This window comes from Podarcis pityusensis (genome assembly GCF_964106645.2).
Source record: "Podarcis pityusensis genome assembly, chromosome: 2".
Lineage (NCBI taxonomy): Eukaryota > Metazoa > Chordata > Lepidosauria > Squamata > Lacertidae > Podarcis > Podarcis pityusensis.
Window position 1 is genome coordinate 83822126 of NC_138029.1, and position 22535 is coordinate 83844660.

At 45.4% G+C, this 22535-nt stretch overlaps 1 protein-coding gene across 11 annotated transcripts in view; it reads right to left on the minus strand.

Annotated features, from left to right (window-relative positions):
* The window catches only part of ERC2 (ELKS/RAB6-interacting/CAST family member 2), a 526798-nt gene that overhangs the window by 491792 nt on the left and 12471 nt on the right, over positions 1–22535 (minus strand). For all 11 annotated transcript variants that reach the window (XR_013983315.1, XR_013983316.1, XR_013983317.1 and 8 more), the window contains exon 2: positions 7743–8555. Coding sequence is in view for 3 of the 11 variants with exons in the window: in XM_080996735.1 (XP_080852861.1) it covers positions 7743–8399 (657 nt within the window). In the remaining 8 variants the exon portion in view is untranslated. The remainder of the gene's footprint in view (positions 1–7742; positions 8556–22535) is intronic.

Here is a 22535-nt window from a genome sequence, read left to right on the forward strand (position 1 = left end):
CCCCTACTGGTTCCCTCTTCAGCTGCTGAGTCTCTCCCAACCTGTGTGAGCCCTTTCACTTCCCTTCCTTCCGATGGCAGTTCCCTGACATCCACCTCCCCTCCAGGGCCCCCTTCATCCCCTCTCGCCCCCTCCTCTACGGGCGGTGAGGAGGCAAAACCCCGGAATGAACTTCCTTCATCTTCCGATGTCCCGAACACTTCTCTCCACCTGTTGCGGTTCCTGGTCTCGAAGTACTCCTCCTCCTCAGAGTCCATCTCCCCTTCCCCTTCCGATTCCGAGAATCCTTCCAACTCCTCCTCCTCATCGGTGGTCCCAAAGTATTCCCTCCGGAACCTCTCCACAGGCTGAGGTTTCCTTGGGAACCTTTGATGGAACGTTTCTATCAATACCTCGTCATTGATATCTTCTGCCATTACCCAAGTGTTTTCTGACTCCGGTTCTCCTTCCCACGCTACCAAATACTCCACCTGATCCCCCTTCCATCTGGCGTCGAGGATTTCTGCCACATGGCTGCTGCATTCCCTTTCTTCTATGACCGGTCCCCGAGTGGCCATCCCTTCTCGTCCCCCCTCATACGGTGACAGTAACGACCTGTGAAATACTGGGTGCAGTTTCATGTGGTTGGGTAACCGGAGCCTGAAAGCCACTGGGTTGACCTGTTGAATGACCTCAAAGGGACCCAATCTCCTGGGTCTTAATTTCTTACAACCTCCTTTGAACGGCAACCCTTGGGTTGACAGCCACACCCTATCTCCCACCCTTATGGTTTCACCTTCCCTTCGGTTCTTGTCTGCCTGCCTCTTGTATTCTTCCTTCGCCCTTTCTAAGTTGAGTTGGAGCTGACGATGGATTGCTTCCATTTCTTCTACAAAATGCTCGGCTGCCGGGACACCCCATCTCTCCCCTTCTCCCCCTGGGAAAGCCCTGGGATGACACCCATAATTAGCCAAGAAGGGGCTCATCCCTGTGGACACATTCTCGGCATTGTTGTAGGCAAATTCCGCCAGCGCCAACTTTTCTACCCAGTCATTCTCTCTGTCATTGACATAACACCTCAGGTATTGCTGGAGGACCCCGTTTGCTCTTTCCGCCTGCCCGTTGGTTTCAGGGTGCCGGGCAGTCGAAAAGTTGACCTCCACCTGCAGTAAGCTCATGAGCTTCCTCCAGAACCTGGAAGTAAATTGTTTTCCTCGGTCTGAGACCACCCTCAATGGCACCCCGTGCAACCTAAAAATGTGTTCTACAAATAACTTCGCTGTCTCTTCCGCCGTGACTGCATGCGAGCAGGCTACAAAGTGGCACATCTTTGTTAGTAGGTCTACCACCACCATGATGGCTGTTTTCCCCTTGGACTTCGGCAGATCAGTCATAAAATCTATCGACACTGCCTCCCAAGGTCGTTCTGGGGTTGGTAAGGGTTCTAATAGCCCCGCCGGTGCCCGCCTCTCCCCTTTGGCTCGCTGGCATTGCTCACACCCTCTTACATACTCCCGTACATCTTCCCTCACCTTAGGCCACCAAAATTCCCTGGTGACCAACCACATGGTTTTGTGTTGTCCAAAATGCCCCGCCGTGGGGCTGTCGTGCAACTGCTTGAGTACCCTCCCCCTTAAGTCTCCTTCAGGGATATACAGTGCCCCTTTGTAATACAAAGCTCCATTTCTTTCCTCGAAACCCCCTGGTTCCTCTCCCTCACCCCTAAGACCTCTGAGCTTATTCTGGGCGTATTCATCATTCTCTGTTTCCTCTACCAGTTCTCTTTGTCCCACCAATGCCGCCCCACACACCCAGCGGTCCTCTGGAATGACATGTCTCTCTTCGGGTGCTCCCTCCCCCTCCAAATATTCAGGTTTGCGTGAGAGAGCGTCCGCCCTAATGTTCTCTGGGCCTGGCACGTAACAAATCTCAAAGTTAAATTTGGAGAACTCCTGGGCCCATCTCACTTGCCGTTGGTTGAGCACTCGTGCCGTCCTCCAATACTCTAGGTTCTTGTGGTCAGTGCACACTTGCACCTTATGTTGTGCGCCAATTAGCAGGTGCCTCCATCTCCGGAACGCCTCATGAATGGCTAGTAGTTCTCGGTCATACACCGTGTAGTTCCTCTCGGATTTGTTCAGCTTTCGCGAAAAAAAGGCACACGGTCTCCACTCTGACTCCTCCTTCCCTGGCTGCAGAAGCACCGCCCCAATAGCTCTGTCTGATGCGTCAGTTTCCACTCTCATCGGTTTTTGTAAATCCACATGCAGGAGTTGTTGTTCCGAGGCGAAGGCCCTTTTTAGTTCCTCAAATGCTCGCTCCGCCTCCTCAGTCCAAACGAACTTCTTCTTACTGCTGAGACAGTCCGTAATGGGCGCCGTCAGGTGGGCACAGTTTCGGATGAACTTACGATAGAAGTTCCCAAATCCTAGGAACCTCTGCACATCCTTCCTTGTTTTGGGTGTTTTCCATTCCAGCACCGCCTGGACCTTGCCGGGATCCATGGCCAATCCCTTGTCTGACAGGCGATACCCCAGGAATTCCACCTCCTTGGTATGAAACTGACACTTCTCCAGTTTCACCCACAGCTGGTTGGCTTGCAGCCTGCTCAACACTTCTCTGACGTCTCTCACATGCTGCTCCTCATTCTCAGAATACACCAACACGTCGTCTAAGAAGGCCACACAATTCTTGTAAAGCAAAGGCCCCAGGACATGGTTCATAAACGATTGAAAGCACGCGGAGCCTCCTTGTAGGCCGAAGGGCATAACTAAATATTCAAATGCCCCCAAAGGGGTGAACATGGTGGTTTTCCATTCATCCCCCTTCCTTATTCGTATCAGGTTGTACGCCCCCCTTAGGTCCAGTTTAGTAAAAATCTTTCCCTTCCTGACCCTTGTCAAAATGTCGTCAATCCTGGGCATAGGGAAAGCCACTGGTTCTGACACTGCATTTAAGGCCCTGAAGTCACACACAAGCCTCGGCTTGTTCGTGTTTTTTTTATCCACAAAAAACACTGGGCTGCCCCCCACCGCCCTGGACTCTCTGATGAACCCTCTCTTCAGGTTCTTGTCAATGAACTCTCTTAGCTCCTGCATCTCTCTGTCTGACATGGCGTACAGCTTGCCTACAGGGAGCTGTGCCCCAGGGAGTAAATTTATTTGACAGTCAAAGGGTCTATGCGGGGGTAGTTGGTCAGCTTCCCTTTCGCTGAAGACGTCGCGGAGATCTGCGTATTGTCGTGGTACCTTCACGTTCTCCGTTACTTCAGTCCCTGCTAGGGTGGCTTGGGCCCCTGCCAAACCCTTTCCCTCTTTGCAGTGTTCTAAGCAATGTGCTGAACCAAAAGAAACCACTCTCTGATGCCAGCCCACCAGCGGATCATGTAACGCTAGCCAGCTCATCCCCAATATAATGGGAGCTCCTCCCAAGGTGGCCACATTAAACGCTATCAGTTCGGTGTGCCTTGCCACCTTCATTATCATTGGGACGGTCTGCAAGCTGACTTCTCCTCCCAACAGCTCCCTGCCATCGATCGTGGTCACCTGCAGGGGGTTGCTTAAAGGGATCGTCTGTATCTGGTGTTCAGCTGCAAACTCTTTGCTCATGAAATTGCAGGAGCTGCCTGAGTCCAACAGCGCCTTTATCTTTAGAGGGTGTCCGTTTGGCAGCTCTAGCGCCACTTCTATCACTAGGGCGGGTTTAGGAGGTTCTGGCGTGGGCACTTTCACTGCTCTTTGGCCTGGCTGCTGTGCCCCGACGGTGGCAGCCAGGCGTTGGCTTTTACTTGCTTCGGTATTTCTTCCTCTCTTCCCTCCACAGCTCCTACCATCCCTTGCCATTCCTTCCTCTGGGGGCAGACTCTGGCAAAGTGACCTGGCTGTTGGCAGAGATAGCATTTCCGGGCGCCTTTTCCCTCCTTCTTTCCCCCCTCACTGGGCTTTGAAACTGCGCGCGCGCGCGCTGTTCCGATTTCCATCGGCTCTGCCGGCGGGAAAGTTGGCTCTGGAATGTCTGGAATGCGGAACTCCTTCCAACGTTCCCCCTTCCCTTCCCGCCTCTCCAATGCTCTCGCCTCCTGGCGCGCTCCTATGGTCAGCGCTGATTTGGTCAGCTGGTCCATAGACTCCGCCCTGGGCGCCCGGGAAAGTTCGTCTTTCACAGCCGAAGAAAGCCCTTCTTCAAAGAGCATTTGAATGGGTTCCGCCGATAGATCCCACCCCAATTTATGGATCAACATGGTGAACTCAGTCCAGTACTCACGGACAGATCGGCTCCCCTGTTTGCAAGCCATTAACTGTCTGCGGACCACTCCCTGTTCAATATCGCTGGAAAACATCAGATCCATGGCGCGAAAGAACTTCATCGTGTCCTTTAGGACGTCACTATTCGCTGCCATCAGGGGTCTAACCCAGTCTCTCGCCCCCTTTTCAAGATGCCCAATCACGAAAGCCACTCGTGATTCCTCGTCAGGGAATTCATCAAACTGCAGATTGAGGGCATATTGCATCTCTGTCCGAAAGCCATGATAGTCTTTGGGCTCCCCCCCAAACTTCTGCACCAATCCTGGTACCTTTCTGACGAGCTGGGTGTCTTTCCCCTTTTTGTCTGCATCCTGAGCCCTCCTCTCCTCAAGCCTCGCCGTCTGCAGCGCTAGCTGGACCTCCAACACCCGGTACCTTTCTTCCAGGCTTGGACCCGCTCCAGCTCCTGCTTCTCCGGTTCCGGCTGGGTTGCTCATGATGCCTTCTCCTGCACAAGCTGCTCACGAAGACTGTCGGAATGCTGTGATGGGACGATGAGCTGCTTGTGTGTAAAATCCTAGTCCCTCAGAGTTTGGTCAAGTTTGCAAACCTCTGTCTGTAACGGAGCCCCTTAAACATGGCTCCGTCAGTCGCTGGCAGATTCCGACAGTGGTTGCTTTCGGAATCGCTTCCAACATAAAAGCTCCTTAACGGAAACACGTCTTCTGGACTCTCTGCGTGACAGTTTCCGGCGAGGAGTGGGTGTCCCTACAGGAGGTCCTGAAACCTCCCCACTGTTTTCGCTGGAAGTGTCTCTGAGCCATCCCTCCAGCTCCCTTTCCCTCAGCTCAGCTCCTCTCCCCCTACTGGTTCCCTCTTCAGCTGCTGAGTCTCTCCCAACCTGTGTGAGCCCTTTCACTTCCCTTCCTTCCGATGGCAGTTCCCTGACACATACCATTTAACATATCTCAATCAACAAGTATTTCTATACTTTCCTCCATCTCCACATAAACAGGATTTTAAAAAAACATTATTTGTACTTTCTTCACTTATAAAAAGAGGATTTGATTGCATGGAATAAAGAAACCATTAAAGGGAAAATATATTACAAAGAAGAAACTAGAGCATCACAAAAAAAATATATTCTGGGTTGTATCCAACTATATTCTCCTCAAAGTAGACACACTGAAAGATAAGTCATTTCTGTTAATTTTAATGTGTCTACTATGAATATAACTAACACCAGACACAACCCTTAATGTTGAATTTCTTTAAATAAATTATCTTGTGAATATCAGCCATTTGCATGCAAAACACCATGTGTAACTGAAGAAAACTGCTATAGTGGTTCGGGGCTAACTCTGCGTCTTCCTAATTCGTAAGAAGCAACCAATTGCATCATAGTGCAAAAATACCTTTTAATATCAGCAACATTTTCTCCTCCAAAACTGAACTGGTTTACCTACCCACAAGTGAAACTTATCATACATCTTTTGAAACAAATTTGAAGCAATACACATTTTCTATACTTATTGCAAATTAGTTAGAGAATCTAAAATAATACATTGGGGAGGGGGAAATCTCTGTCATCTTAAATTAACTGAAAAGGAGAAATCAACTACCCAAACAATAATTTCATGTTTCTTCTCACATTTTCAATATATGTGATTTAAAAATAAAAATCACTCATAAATTATTATAACCCCCAACTGTAGCCTTAGAAGTTAATTTGGCAAACTGCTTTAGTTTCTTAGCCAGCCATGCTGGAGTGATAGCAGGAATGGAGGCAGGGACAGCAAGCGAAAAGGTTCCCATAGCACCAGCCTAAATTCCTCCAGTCATCCACTGTTAGTTTACTTCCTAAATGCACAGTGCCACAGAAAGAGACACATGCCCTATGAAAGCTTGGTAAAACGCTAGAATCATTGGAATAACAGCATTCGTGTGTAACAAAGTGTGTGTGTACTTTCAGTTCATAAGGTATCAACGTGAAGCAAGGAAATTTGACAATGCCACCACCAGTATTCACCAATCTAAAGTGTCATGTGAAGTATCTGTCCCATATCCTATCCCAGCATTATCCTCATCATCATCATCCCTCTATGGTCACAAAAATATCCAACTGCAGGCAAGATGATTCCCTCAAGCTTCATTTTCTCTTCCCTCTATGAGAAATCTTAGGTGATTGCTTCATGAATTTTTAGTTTCCAGTTCTGATTATTTCAAATACCAGACACTTTTACTTACAAGAGAGCACTTATTAACCCCCTTCAGAACCTAGTGAGGGATATTGACTTCTCTGCAAAAGGAAATGTGAATCACCAATTATCTTACATGAGGAAATCAATAGCTGGCATTTAACAGTGCTGGGGCCAACTTGAGGTCCAACAACATGTTTGAGTACCTTAAAAATCAGAATGATGTTTATTAGTTGCTATTCTTCGAAATCTGCTTTATTGTTTTAAGGAATGTCTTTCAGGAACATTACTGTTACACATTAGTTCTAATGGGATTATTTTTGCAGTTGGCCCAGAATGTTTGGGGTGGGGTGCAGTGGGGGTAATAACAGAGAAAGCACAAAAACATAAGGATATAATAGTTGGTTTACTGCATACAGTGGTACCTCGCAAGACGAATGCCTCGCAAGACAAAAAACTCGCTAGACAAAAGGGTTTTTTGTTTTTTGAGCTGCTTCGCAAGACGATTTTCCCTATGGGCTTGCTTCGCAAGACGGAAACGTCTTGCAAGTTTGTTTCCTTTTTCTTAACACCATTAATACAGTTGCGACTTGACTTCGAGGAGCAACTCATAGAACGCGGTGTGGTAGCCTTTTTTGAGGTTTTTAAAGACTTTGGTGGTTTTTGAAGCTTAAAACTTTCCCGACACCGTGCTTCGCAAGACGGAAAAAATCACAAGACGACAAAACTCGCGGAACGAATTAATTTCGTCTTGCGAGGCACCACTGTACTGTAATATACAGTATTGGGCTACTGTTTAATCTAAGTTGAGCCCCTGACCTACTGGTATATCTTTAAACTATGCCCCCTCTCTCTGATAAATATATAACACGTTTCTATAGTAAAGTTTCCTGGATGCATTTGTATTATTGCAAAAAGTCCTGAAAATACAAAAAAAAGGTAGTGACCAACAATCATTCTCCACATTATTAATGGAGAAGACTACTGGATCAAAGAAATTCTGAACGAAGTGAAGCTTACTGGTGCACTTTCTTCCCAGTTAGAAACTACAAACAGGCAACAGGGAATTATTATGTTACAAAGCCAAAACATGCCACCAGTAGGCCATCACTACACAATAATGCAGCTGACCCTACCTGGTGCCCACCAGACATTTTGGACTAAGAGTCCTATCAGGCCTAGTCAGCATGTCCACAATGGCTGTGACTGATGCAAGCTGTAGTCCAAAATATCTGGAGGGGACCAGGTTGGAGAAGACCACAATAAGCAAAGCATCAGTTGCCTTTTCCGCATACCATTATTTTCATTTGCAATGGCTTACCTGGTTCTCCTCATGAGAAACCCTCATCTGCTCTTTCAGAACGGACATTCTGGCTGCTTCTTCTTTCCGCAACACTCTTTCCTTTTTGAGCTCAGGGCTCCAGAAGGTCTTGATGCTATTCATTGAAGAGCCAAGCTTGCTATCTTTGATGTCCAGTTCTTTCCTCAGCAAGTCATTCTCTCTCTGCAACTCCTTCAGCTGAGCTTGTAGATCTAGCATGGTGCTATCCCTTACCTGTCTCAACATAGAAGGGATCTGGTGGTGGTGGTGATGTGCAGAAGTGGTCAGCCCCCCATGCTGATCGGTGTAAGAAAGGAGGTCGGAGTGGGAAAGGCCAGCGGAAGCAATATTAGGACTGCTCCCCATAGCTGTCACTCGACCACCGTACACAGCTCGATTTGTAGCCCTTCCAAGAGTCATTGTGCCCTTGGGGAAAGTAGTGGATGCCACACCTTCATGGTCACTCAGGTACATTGGTCCGGATGTTGCATAGGCGGCATTAAGTGACTGGATATTCTCCATTGATAACGTCTTACCTGTCCCTCCACCTCCTCCACTACTTGTTCGCCTATGGCCCAGCCGAGGAGATCTTGGCAAGCGAGGGGATCTGGCAGGACTGCCTTCCAAGTTACTGATTGTTCTTGCACTTCCATACATTTTTATTTTAATGTGAGGTACTACTTAATATGAAATTAATCACACTTAAGTGGGTTATTCAACCTCTATTTCCAGTTGCTATTGTTGGCAAGCTGCTTCACAGCATTCTTCCAAAAGGCAACAAATTCCTTAAAATGACTTCTCCAGGCTGAAGATCTGAAAATAAAAATATAATTAGAGATTACTAAAAGTTACTTGACAATGCCAAAACCTGGAAGCACAGGTTCATTTTAACTGTGGGTTTATGAAATTACAATAGTGCACTATCCTTCTGAGCACATTTTCAAACTAAGAAGAATTCTGTATGTTATAGTTACTTTTATTGCCAAAGGGCTTTTTGTTTTTATGTGTAAGAATGCCATATACAAATACACAGATAAGGCAGATGTACTTGACATTGCTAGAACATACACTAGATTCCATGATTAACTCTGTGCCTCAAATGGAATTTTTTTAAGAAAGACAGAAGGGAGAAATAAAGAATTACCAAATATTTTTTAAAGGATTGTGCCTAGAAATCACCATACTGCAAGTGCATTTGCCATGGAAAAAACATTATTCATAATAATTTGCTACCAGGTCAGAATCAAGATGTTAATGTTATTATATAATAATTTATGACAATAATTTATTATTTATACCCCGCCCATCTGGCTGGGTTTCTCAACAGCTTGTGACCAGTTTACTAGAAGAATCACCTTACCCCACATGGGCCCAGTTGGCCACTTCAATCTGCAGAACTGGCACTTTTATTTACAAGGGCCACATAATGCCCGTTCCACACTGCTTTTTTTTATATACTATGTGTGTATGTGGTTTGCTCTTATAATTTCTGAGGTGTTTACAGTCCAGTCTTCTTCCCTGTTTAACAGCAGGCAGTATGCTGGCTCTTCCCTAGCCTTCTTGGACAGTGCTAATTCTCAAACATTCTCAAAGTTGTAAGATCTGTACACAGTGAGCGTGGAAGTAAAATCTCAGACCAATGCGCTTGCCCTTATAATAAGCAGAAGCTTAAATATGAACTGGCTCCATTTCTTGAAATAAAGAGAGCATGAATAGACTGCATGCTCAAGGTCTATTCACACACATTACATGAGGTAAACTCTGGCTGTCATGTACAGTAGCAGAGTGCATAGAACTCCAATGCTCTCTTCTGTCTCACACAACACTTACTGCCTACACCACCTGTGTAATCTAGCCTGTAAGTGATTGTGAAATTAGCTTAGCTAGATCCTTCAAGAAATTCAGGTCAGTATCTTTATGACTTTCCAATCTGAATTAATTAAAACATTTTAAAGCACTCTTTGAGATGTTCTTTCTCCTCCTTACACCATCACCTGTGCTGTTCTCCTGCCCATTTTTCTTCCTGCCTCATCAACATTTACCGTATATACTCGAGTATAAGCCGACTTCTTCAACACTTTTTTATGCTGAAAAAGCCCCCCTTGGCTTATACTCAAGTGAGGGTCTCACCCGAGCACATTTCCAGTGGCAGAGGCTGGCAGCAGTGGCGGAGGAGGAACGAGCAGCCTGAAAGCAGCCCTTTCGGGCTGCTCCTTCTTCCTCCGCCGCCACCAGCCTCTGCCTCTCGGCAGCACACTAGGTAGGCAGGGGGACAGGAGGGGCTGGGGGGGAGAGAGAAACCCCCTCTGCCATGTGCAAACGCACCGCACTCCGGCCCACCAGGAGGTTTGTGGTGTGGTGAACCGGCTTATACTCGAGTCAATAAGTTTTCCCAGTTTTTTGTGGTAAAATTAGGTGCCTCAGCTTATATTCGGGTCAGCTTATACTCGAGTATATACGGTATATCCTCTGTACAATCAAAGAAGCAGGTACTTCTTAAAATGAACAGTTACCATCTCTCCAGAGATCTGTCATTCTAACGGGCACAACAACATTGCTAATATGCATAGCCATTTGATACTCTGTTTAAATTTGTCACACATTGTCAGGTGGCTGTTGCGGTTGCTCGAGAGTAACCAGGCAGGATTCCGACCTGCGTTTTACAGGCTTTATTTTGGTACAAACTATTTACAGTGAAAGGGATGCGGGTGGCACTGTGGGTTAAACCACAGAGCCTAGGACTTGCTGATCAGAAGGTCGGCGGTTTGAATCCCCGCAATGGGGTGAGCTCCCGTTCCTCAGTCCCAGCTCGTGCCAACCTAGCAGTTCGAAAGCACATCAAAGTGAAAGTAGATAAATAGGTACCACTCGGGTGGTAAGGTAAACGGTGTTTCCGTGCGCTGCTCTGGCTTGCCAGAAGGGGCTTAGTCATGCTGGCCACATGACCCGGAAGCTGTCTGCGGACAAACGCTGGCTCCCTCGGCCTATAGAGCGAGATGAGAGCCGCAACCCCAGAGTCGGTCACGACTGGACCTAATGGTCAGGGGTCCCTTTACCTTTACCTTTATTTACAGTGAAGAGTCCCAAAGCTAATGTCTGGCTCAATCCCTAGCAGAATCCGGGAGTGGTCTTTTTTTGGACCTCCCCCAACATAAGAGTTTCGTTACCCCCAACCGTCTCTGCCCCTCTCTGCACCTCAGACTACTTCACAGGATGGGCGATGGCAATGGCGTGTTTCCCTCCTGTCCAGCTTGCTCAGGAGTGGTGTTAAGGTTCCAATCAGCATCCTCTGGTCCTTGCACCTCTTCCCCACTGGAGGTGGGGCTTTCCTCCTCCCGGAAGAGGCACTGCTTCACAAGATTTTCAGACGCTCCCTGTAACACAACTTCTATTTCTCACCTCTGAGCCGATGGCAGTTCCCTGACACACATATATATATTACATACTCATTTTGACACTCTGGACATCTTATCTATAAATTATTCAAGTCGTCTTCCTGCTTCTTTGAAGTTCAGGATTAATAATGATCAAACAGCAATAACCTGGGTTGTGTGTGGCCCATTGTTTTTTGTCCATCAAACTGTCTTGCTTGTGTCTGTTGTTCCTTATTATGTATACTATTTTATTTCTTGCCTGGTTTTTATGAATGTATTAGTTGCTTTTCTACAGTAAAACATCTGAGATTTATGCCGGACAAGAGTGTAAACAGAGACTGAACATGGAGCCTGGCACACTTCCCTTGCGAGACTCTGCAGGCTATCCGTGCCTCCTGCAAAAGTCCTCCTCAGGCCTCTTTCTCTTGCCGGTAGCAGAGCGAAACACAGCGGTGAGAAGCAAAGTGCAGCACGTGTGGAATAAATCAGAGCAGACACAAGGCAGTCCTTATCTCCTCTTGCCTTTAATCATGAAGAATAACATCATAAATTCAGACCTGGCGAGAACTGACACATTCTCCCTCTCGCATGGCGTCCGAGAGTCAGACTGAAAAACACTCGGAGTCAAACCCCTCCCTTAAGTGTTTCTAACCACGCCTCAGGAAAGAGACGTCACCAGAACTCTTTAACTCTGTGAGTTCTGAAACCATTAACACCCCCTCTCGTCACGAATCCTGAGGGAAACTGTGAACCCCTATTTACAGACCTCTTTGAGTTCAACATACCTCCCATTGCCTTTTGCCTCCCACTGGCATCTATCCCAGGCAATTGTTGAATCCCTTCCACACTCCCAGTATCACACTGTGCGAAACCAACCCACGCACTGGTGACCTGAAACCTCTCCGGTGGAATCCCCTTTGTGGTCCGAGTTGACCGCCGGAGCACAACCTCGGGCGCTCCTCCTGACCCACTGGGGTCAGCAAGTGTGTCTCCAGCAAGCTCAGAAGACTCCCCCTCTGACTTGCTGCGTCTTCGGGCCTCCTGCACTTGGCTAACAGGAGATGAAGGCTCACTCTTGGGTTCTCTCTTAACCTGTGGAGAAACCCACCCCTGTGCTTGACCATCATCAGTAACCTGGTCTTCAGCAACAGGCTCCGCCTCTGCCTCTCCTTCCTCCCTTTCTTCCCCCCTTTCCTCCCCCTCAGAATCGTACAGACATTCTGAGAGAAAATCAGAACCAACCCTAGGCTGTGACCAACCACCCTGCTCAAAGAACTCAGCATGCTTGCTGACCAGCAGCTTGGTCTGATCACCCTCTGGGTATGCAAACTTCCACCCATTTGTTGCAGGATCATACCCACAGAAAATCATGTCCTGGTACCTAGGACCACCCTCCTTCCGTTGCGCTGTTGGTATTGGCACTGAAGCCTTGGAACCAAACGAACGGAAGAAATGCACCTGTGGCTTCCTCTTGTGCAACAGAAAAAACGGTGTGTCACCTACATCGTGATTGTAGGACCTGTTAAAAACAAAGTTGGCAAACTTCCCAGCCTCACTCCAAAAGCTCTGAGGCAGCCCAGAGTCACACAGTAAAACCCTGACAACTTCAGCCAGTGCTTCACTCCTGTGCTCTGCCACGCCTCTCTCTTGAGGAGACTTTGCACCCGTCACCTGGTGACGAATTCCCTTTTCCTTGAAGAACTCCTTCAGAGCAGACCCAGTGAACTGTGACCCACGGTCGCTCCTGAACTCTTGCACCTTGGTGGAGAACCTTAGTTCTACCTCCCCAACCCAATCCTGGATGAGTTGCGCCGCCTCTCTCTGCGACCTGAGAGAAAAAGACCATAAATTCTGAGTAAAATCATCCGCTATCAATAGCAGATACCTGGCCCCACCCAGACTCTCACACTTCATTGGTCCTGTAAGGTCTGTGTGAATCAACTCAAAAGGTTTTGTGGTTACCCTCTTTACCCCGGGAAACCTGCACCTTTGAACCTTGTTGCATGCCCTGCACACTAGGGATCCCTCACATGGCGTGATTTTACAACCTTTGGTGCAGCCTGGCAACCTTTTAACATCCTCCAGACAAGCATGAGACATTCTCTTGTGCCATACATGAACACATGAATCATGGCTGGGAACACTAGCACACTGCGCCTGTGCTTTCCCTGCATTCCCCCCACCCTCCAGAGGTGTTTCCAGAACAAAGAGATTGTCCTTGCTCTCCACGTTGACAAGTTGCCTCCCCCCTCTGAAAATGGAACAGGTATTATTTTCAAAACAAATTTTGTATCCCTGCTTCGCCAGAGCAGAAATCGATAACAGGCAACACTTCATCCCTGGTACAATGAAGCACTCCAGCTCAGCCTGCAAAACAGAAACATATACATTTGCGACTTTAGATACATTTCGTTTTGTCCCGTCAGCTAATTTACAAGTCATTCCAGTCAAAACAGCTCTGCAATTCCGCAGCTCCCCAGCAGATGGCGTTATCAGGTGATGACTCGCTCCTGAATCCAACACCCACTTCACAGTTGTGTCCCTGCTGGCATTGCTCTGTAGCGTTGCCATGCCAACAAACGTCTGGCTGCACCTGTCCTTGACAGCGTCCGTAACCGCAACTTCCTGCGTTGCTCTGAAGACTGGACTTATCTCAGAGTTCCCAGACAGCTCTGCAGCACGTATCTCCCTCTGCAGCAGATGGCTGGCCTTGAAGCCTTCAGCTCTGTTCTGTTTCCCAGGCTTCGACTCACGACGCAAACAACTCTTGGCAGCCTTTGGAAAAAGAGGCTTCTCGGAGCTTTTACTGCTCACCGCCCCCCCACTGCTCACAGGGCTCCCAGGACGCTTTCCTGCACCCCCAGTGATGGGTAAAGGGCCCCCAGCAGCTTGCCTCTCTCCAAGCTCCTCACGCAGACATGTTGCATCACCCACGCAGCTTTCAGACTCTGCTAAACCAGCAGCAGCAGCAGCAGCAGTGGCAATAGTCCCTTCGCCCCCCTCAGGGGTCCCACAGCCTTTCCCAGCTGTGCACCGGCTTTCCGTGCTTTCTTGCCTTTTCTGTCCCGATGCAGCCATCTCCCGGCCCTTGCCTCTGCCCCCAGCTTTACACGCTTCCTGGAGAGCTACCCAAGCGACCTCAGGCTTCCTTGCATCCAGAACAATAGGCCTCAAATCAGCACTCACGTTATCAGCCAAAAAAGCCAGAACACGCTCCTCAGCTTCACGTTGGCTTGTACCAGCCCCAGCTGACGTAGACATCGGCGTGACTGTTTCCCAGAGCTTGGCTCCAACTAGGGACAACTCTGCTAAATAACTCCACTCTAGCCACGAGTTAAGAGTTAGTTTCGCACACGGCAGCTTAAGCTCAAAGCCGTGTTCCTGGGACTGAGCCATCTCCTCCTCCCCGGGGGGTAAGCTTACTCACGTCTCCCGGCTCCGGCAGATCGGCTTCTCCTCCCAGCGAGCTCCTTCCAGCTTCAAAGACACAGCTCCAGAGCTCCAGCTGGCCCCCAGCAACTTTCCTGCTGGCTTCCCCCACACGTGGGACGTTCCTGCAATGCTTCAAAGCTTTGGCGAGCATCCATAACCTCTTGAGATTTACGCCGGACAAGAGTGTAAACAGAGACTGAACATGGAGCCTGGCACACTTCCCTTGCGAGACTCTGCAAGCTATCCGTGCCTCCTGCAAAAGTCCTCCTCAGGCCTCTTTCTCTTGCCGGTAGCAGAGCGAAACACAGCGGTGAGAAGCAAAGTGCAGCACGTGTGGAATAAATCAGAGCAGACACAAGGCAGTCCTTATCTCCTCTTGCCTTTAATCATGAAGAATAACATCATAAATTCAGACCTGGCGAGAACTGACACATTCTCCCTCTCGCATGGCGTCCGAGAGTCAGACTGAAACACACGGAGTCAAACCCCTCCCTTAAGTGTTTCTAACCACGCCTCAGGAAAGAGACGTCACCAGAACTCTTTAACTCTGTGAGTTCTGAAACCATTAACAAAACATACAGAAGTCCTTATCCACTTGAACTCTTACAGCCAAACTAGGTATCAATGCTCCTGCTAACCCAAGGTTTTTGCTGCACTAGGTTTATCCCTTTTGAACTTTTACCTTGTTTACCCCTTTATATGGGGCAGTTAGAGTTGGAATGTTTTAAGCCTCATCTAGGGACTCATTACGTTGCTCATTCCCTATAGGTGCTCCTCCATTTGGCAGGGGGCTCCAGGCCAATATCCCTACATGGTGAAACAATTCTAATGACTAGATGCAAATAAGCACATCACATAACCTACGGCAATTAGAATAAAAAGTAAAGGAAGATTCATTGCAGAGGCTTTTAGAGTAAGCAGATCCACAACCACAAATATCTGTTGATAATGTTTTGCAATAAAAAGAGGTCGGGTTTGCTTAGACAACCACAAGAATCAGCACCTGAGCTGCTATGCAGCTGTCTCAGGTCAGTCAGTCAAGTTTATTGCTTATAGCCAAAGGCTACTGCAATGTATACAATGTCATTCAATAAAATATATACTAGTTTGATACAAAAACTTAAAACATTTACATTGTCAAAACATGACCTCATCTGCACAAAACTATAGAAACTCCTTAATATACAAATTGAAAAATTAGACAATAAAATTTGTAAGCTAAAATCACCGCAGGGCCACTAATATCTTAAAAGTAATATTAAATAATACAATAGACAATTATGTACAAAGTTTAGTGAGAAAGATACAGCTTGGTGTAGATGGGGTCAAATAAATTCATCTCCTTTACAGTTGATAGCTATCTCAGCTATATAATTTTTTCTAATTTTACTGGCGGCAGTTGCAAAAAGTGCTGCACACCAGGTCACATACTTATCAATGTCTGCAAGGAGATATAGAATCATGTCAGAAGGATTCTGGCCAGGGGACCTTATCATTATAGGTGTCAAAAACCGTTCTCTTGCTTCCATATATAAGGGGCAGCACAAGATATAATGCGTAAGGTCCTCTAATTCAGGGCATCCCATAATACAAACACGATCAGTTACTGGTATGCCTCTATGTCTCCCATCTCTATAAGCAGAGTTTATTGTATTTAATCGTAGCTCTGTAAAAGCTTTCCAGAGTTGTACAAAAGTCAATTCATTGAAGTAAGACGTATGTTCATGGGCCTCTCTAAGTTTAAAATATAATGGGGCACATGTGGGTGGGTACATGGAGTTTAAGTCGTTTTTAGTAGCCACTGCCCTTATAGTCCGTTTAAAAATATTTTTCTGAGAGTGTAGGGAAAGTTCTTTGAGCTTGGTCACTACGAGGTCATATTTGCCCATCAGTTGTGTAGCATCATGTACCCAGTTTTTAAGGGTAATCCATTCATGAACTCAATCAGGCATTTTTTTGGTAACCTAGTGTTGTCCATCTGTTGAACTCTAAACCAGTAGCAGAAGATTCTTTTATCTATTTGGCTCTCTATGCTCAACATATAAGTTTCCAGCCTAACCATGGGGGATTGCACATCTCTGGGTAGGCCTAAAAGGGCTCTTAAAAATAATTATGTACGGGTTCCAGACCAGAAACCTTTGAGGTACCCCAAACCTCTGTGCCGTATAAAATCTGGGCCATTGATTTTGCTTTATAAACAGATAGAGCTGGGTTAACCAGATTTCCACCTTTACAAGCAGCAAATTTCAGAATAGCTTTTGCTGATTTAAAGCCTTGCAATTTAATGTTAGATAGCTGTATATTCCAAGAGGCCGTTTCTGAGTAGACCAGTCCCAAATATTTAAACGTATTTACTTGATTTATAATGTGTTCATCCAGGCGCCAAACATGCTTTTTAGGGTGCTTCCCAAGTACGATGACCTGTGTCTTGTCATAGTTTATAGATAAAGCATTACCCATGCAATATGAACCTAATTTCGCAAGCAGCTGTCTCAGGCACACCTGGGTTCTAGACACAAGTAGTAGGTCATCAGCATACATTAAAACTGAAAGTTTTTGGTCGAGAATTGTAACAGGAGCAAACTGCAGGCTGTCCAGTTCTTTAACCATATCATTAATATAAAAGTTAAACAGAAAAGGCACCAAAATACATCCTTGTTTAACTCCGATAATGGTCTTTAGTAGTGAGATGGCCAGCCAGGTCCACTTTTACTTGTATCGAAGTTGCTGTCTCAGGTTGAAAAAATTAATTCATTCCAGTCGTCCAATAAATTTCTTTTCTTGAAGCTTAAAAATGGTATTCTTAAACGAGCAATGCAAAGAAATAGAGGAAAACAACAGAATAGGGAAAACCAGAGATCTGTTCAAGTAAATTGGAGATATGAAAGGAACATTTCATACAAAGATTACCATAATAAAGGACAAAAGTGGAAAGGACCTAACAGAAGCAGCAAACACTCAATATGCCAGCAAGTTTGGAAAACTCAGCAGTGGCCAGAGGATTGGAGATGATCAGTCTACATCCCAATCCCAAAGAAGGGCAGTGCCAAAGCATGCTCCAACTACCGCACAATTGTGCTCATTTCACACGCTGGCAAAGTTATGCTTAAAATTCTACAAGGAAGGCTCAAGCAGTATGTGGACCGAGAACTCCCAGAAGTGCAAGCTAGATTTCGAAGGGGTAGAGGAACCAGAGACCAAATTGCAAACATGCGCTGGATTATGGAGAAAGCTAGAGAGTTCCAGAAAGACATCTACTTCTGCTTCACTGACTACGCAAAAGCATTTGACTGTGTCGACCACAGCAAACTATGGCAAGTTCTTAAAGAAATGGGAGTGCCTGATCACCTCATGTATCTCCTGAGAAATCTCTATGTGGGACAAGAAGCTACAGTTAGAACTGGATATGGAATAACTGATTAGTTCAAAATTGGGAAAGGAGTACAACAAGGCTGTATATTGTCTCCCTGCTTATTTAACTTATATGCAGAATTCATCATGCAAAAGGCTGGACTGTATGAATCCCAAACCAGAATTAAGATTCCTGGAAGAAATATCAACAACCTCAAATATGCAGATGACACAACCTTGATGGCAGAAAGTAAGGAGGAATTAAAGAACCTTTTAATGAGGATGAAAGAGGAAAGCGCAAAATATTGTCTGAGGCTCAACATCAAAAAAACTAAGATCATGGCCACTGGTCCCATCACCTCCTGGCAAACAGAAGGGGAAGAAATGGAGGCAGTGAGAGATTTTACTTTCTTGGGCTCCATGATCACTGCAGATGGTGACAGCAGTCACAAAATTAAAAGACGACTGCTTCTTGGGAGAAAAGCAATGACAAACCTAGACAGCATCTTAAAAAGCAGAGACATCACCTTGCTGACAAAGGTCTGTATAGTTAATGCTATGGTTTTCCCAGTAGTGATGTATGGAAGTGAGAGCTGGACCATAAAGAAGGCTGATCGCCGAAGCATTGATGCTTTTGAATTATGGTGCTGGAGGAGGCTCTTGAGAGTCCCATGGACTACAAGAAGATCAAACCGATCCATTCTGAAGGAAATCAGCTCTGAGTGCTCACTGGAAGGACAGATACAATACTTTGGCCACCTCATGAGAAGAGAAGACTCCCTGGAAAACACCCTGATGTTGGGAAAGATTGAGGGCACAAGGAGAAGGGGACGACAGAGGACGAGATGGTTGGACAGTGTTCTCGAAGCTACGAACATGAGTTTAACCAAACTGCGGGAGGCAGTGGAACTCAGGAGTGCCTGGCGTGCTCTGATCCATGGGGTCATGAAGAGTCAGACACGACTAAACGACTAAACAACAACAACAAATGACCATTTTGCGGATACTTCCTATATTAATAAATTATTTTCACTTCAAATGTATTCTAATCTAGTTGATTTATTTTATAGAAGTATCAGATCTACTGTGGAATGATCTTAGAGCAAACATTTCCTTTTTTATTAGCATTTTTCACTGAATGTTTAAGGAATTTTAGGATTACAGTGGTATCTTGGGTTAAGTACTTAATTCGTTCTGGAGGTCTGTTCTTAACCTGAAACTGTTCTTAACCTGAAGCACCACTTTAGCTAATGGTGCCTCCTGCTGCCGCCGCGCCGCCAGAGCACGATTTCTGTTCTCATCCTGAAGCAAAGTTCTTAACCCGAGGTACTATTTCTGGGTTAGCAGAGTCTATAACCTGAAGCGTATGTAACTTTTAGATTAAATCCTCTGGATTTTGAACAAAGATGTATTTCATGCAGTAATGTTTACAGGCCTAATTAAGAGCAGAAAGTAAGGAAGGGATAAAAAGGTGCTATTTTTTGTTGCTGTTTTGTTTAACAGCAACATCTCTACTGAAGATCTCAAACAACAGAAAATGGTCTATTTTGAGAGAAAGCACTTTCTAAATAAGGGTTCATTTATTTTCAAGATTTCCTCTTTATCTCATCACCTGAGCTCTACTGAGAATGACATCATGAGTTTAAATCTTCCATGGTGTTTAAGTTTAGAAGAAACTATTGGTTTCAATGATGACTTTCCATCTCTCTGCTTTGTAACTTTTACAAACCCAATCCTACACATGTCTACTCAGAAGTAACACCCATTGAATTCAATGGACTTACACCCAGGTTTGGAAGCAATCCTAAACATGGGAAGCCAGCGTAATGTCATTAAGCCAATATTAAGTTTTTAATGTCATTAAGCCAATATAAAATATGTCAGATCCAAACACCATTCAAGAGCAGGGTTACTGCCAGCTGAGCCAGCCTAAGTCTGGCAGAGGGAAAGCAAGGCTTTAAAACAGAGTTTTACTTGCACTACCGTTTTTGTCAGCATTAGTTCTGCCAGATTCCAAGGTCACATGACTGAACTGAATGCAGTTAAGATCAAGTGTTAAGTCCTCCTGAAACCTCCCACTCTAGAGCACCTTTTTTCCCCCAGGGCTTACGCTGGCATCAGATTCAAGTCTCTACTCAGCTTGCTACTAGTCCCGGTTGAGCCAGGATGAGGAAGTTTAAACTGGTATAGCCAAGCTGCTCCAGGAATTGGCCGCCTGAGCCAGAGATCCACTGGAGCAAAATTTGCTCATTCTGGCAGATCTTGGGCTTGGATTACTCCCTAAGTGGGTATAGGATTGCACCGTTGGGATATAATCCTAATTGTACTTACTTAGAAATAAATACAACTGATGTTCATAGCTCTTACTGCTAAATTAACATGGGTTACTAATACAGTATGCACCAATCTTTAGTCATAAACAGAACAGAAAACACTGCAGCTTTTTATTGTGCAATATTTCTGTAATTTTATTGTTAAATTATCATGTTAATTTACAAAACCAAGCAGAGAGACCAATCAACAGAAGCAATGGTAGTCAGGTTGATAAGATGAGCTACAGGATCAGTTCTGAAAGGACTATAGATATTTGAACATACTAGAAAGCAGAAGTGGAAGAAAGGGAAAACAGACTGGAGGAAGGGACTGAAATGGATGTGGTCACTGGTAGGTTACAGAAAACCAGACAGCTCAACACGCAAGATAAAAAACAGGGGAAAGAAAGTAGTACCAAAGCTATTACTTCTCAAGCCTTATACAGTCTATAGAATCAGAACTAGAAAAGATCAAATGTAATCCAATCTCAGTCACAGATCTCTCCCCACAGATCCACAATCCTGGTCATAATATAACACAGTGCAGAAGACAGTATGCCAACAAGCGGAGGGGAGCATGTCATGTGCAAAGATGCTCTTGCAAAACAGAGCCAGATAAGCAGGGGAGCCAAATGAAATGCTAAACGCGAAAGCCAAAAAATAGCAAGATCAAACTTAACCCAGGGGAAAATTGCTCTCTGAATTCCATATCAGACATTCAAATCCCAAGTGTTTGTTGATGCCAACTTTAATGCTAACCATGCCCTGGAGCTGCTTTCAAATCCTGGTTAAGAGAGAAATCCTGGTTAGCATGAAACCATGCTTAACACTGCTCTCTTAACTATGATCAATACCAGTGAGGAAATCACAAGTGGGGAAGGAGCACATGACCCCACAGCCCACTTCTAATCCTTAACCATGATTAAAAGATCAGGAGCTCTGTGCCAGCATTGGCCCCCAGAGATGCATACACACATTGAACTGTGTTGCACTTTATAAATTATTTCTCAAGGACTCAACCCATAGTCCTTTACTGAAGATTTTCTCAAACACATGTATTTGTTGTATATAACTAACTGCTTTATGCAAGCATAAGCGGTTGGTCATCTTTACAACTCCACAGTGAGAAATAAAGAAGTAAAGAAAAACAGGGGGGAAACCCAAGAACCTGGAAGCAACAAGAGAGAAAGGAAAACTCAAGCAGAAACCTTCTGTTCTGTAATGTGGCTTCTCTTTCCAACAATGTAAAGCACATCAGAATAAAGGGGGCTTCTAACAAAAGTGTATTTATTTTACCAGAAAGATTGGCTGGCTGGGCAACATCTAAGAATATTTCACAAAAGACTTTTTAAAACAGTGTGCCTTCATCATCAAATCGAAAACTGGGCTGAATCCAAGTTCCTAGGGATGCTCTTTTTGTCTATGCTCCTTGCTTCTAATGTACTGTTAACTCACCCTAGGAGTCATCTTGTTTAAGTGATGGCTCAACATACAACTGAGAAAAGTGTTAAGCTTTCATGTCCACATAAATAGAAGCGTAGGCCTGGGATCTGAAGATCGCCTCCTACATGAAGCAAAATGTTCTCTATCAACACCTGGCTAAATAGAAGAAGTAAGCAACTAAATCACTGACTAAATTTAAATTTCTTTAATCCCTGAATATAAAACACAGTTCTGCTGGTGGCAACAATACCTCAATCACCAGAAAAGCAGCTGGTGATAGCTCATGGCATATGGAGGAATAACTATAGAAGTATGAATCTATTGTCAGTTGTGAGGACTTTTATCAAATCACTCCAGACAATGTCCACCATGACCTCAATAAAAAGCTACCTATCTTTGTGCAGAGAGAGGTATCCAACATTAGTTGGACCCAAATTAGTTATGGCCATTAATTTCAATGAGTCTACTCTGAGCAGAACTGACACCAGATACAGCCAAGAATATTTTACAGTAAAATGTCAATATTTACCGAAAAAATTATCCATTTGCAATTCCAGACACATTTTCTGAATGTTTTAAACTCACTGATACATCAGTGGATGCTGACAGTCATCTAAATGAGATTGTCAGCATTCATTTGTGTGTAGCTGAAAAGTGGGTGGCACTTCCAAAATTCTTACGGGAATGTCAGTATTCACCTGTAAATGTCAACATTCACAACATTGTTGGATATTTGCTGTTAACAGAGAAAGCAGCTGATCTAGACAGCCGAGTGCTTCTGTTAGGATGGTGATGCAAAAAGAGTGACACTTTCATTTATTGTGGCATCAGCTTTCATAGGCTACTTCCCAAGATGCATAAAGTGGAAAGAAACATTGTTT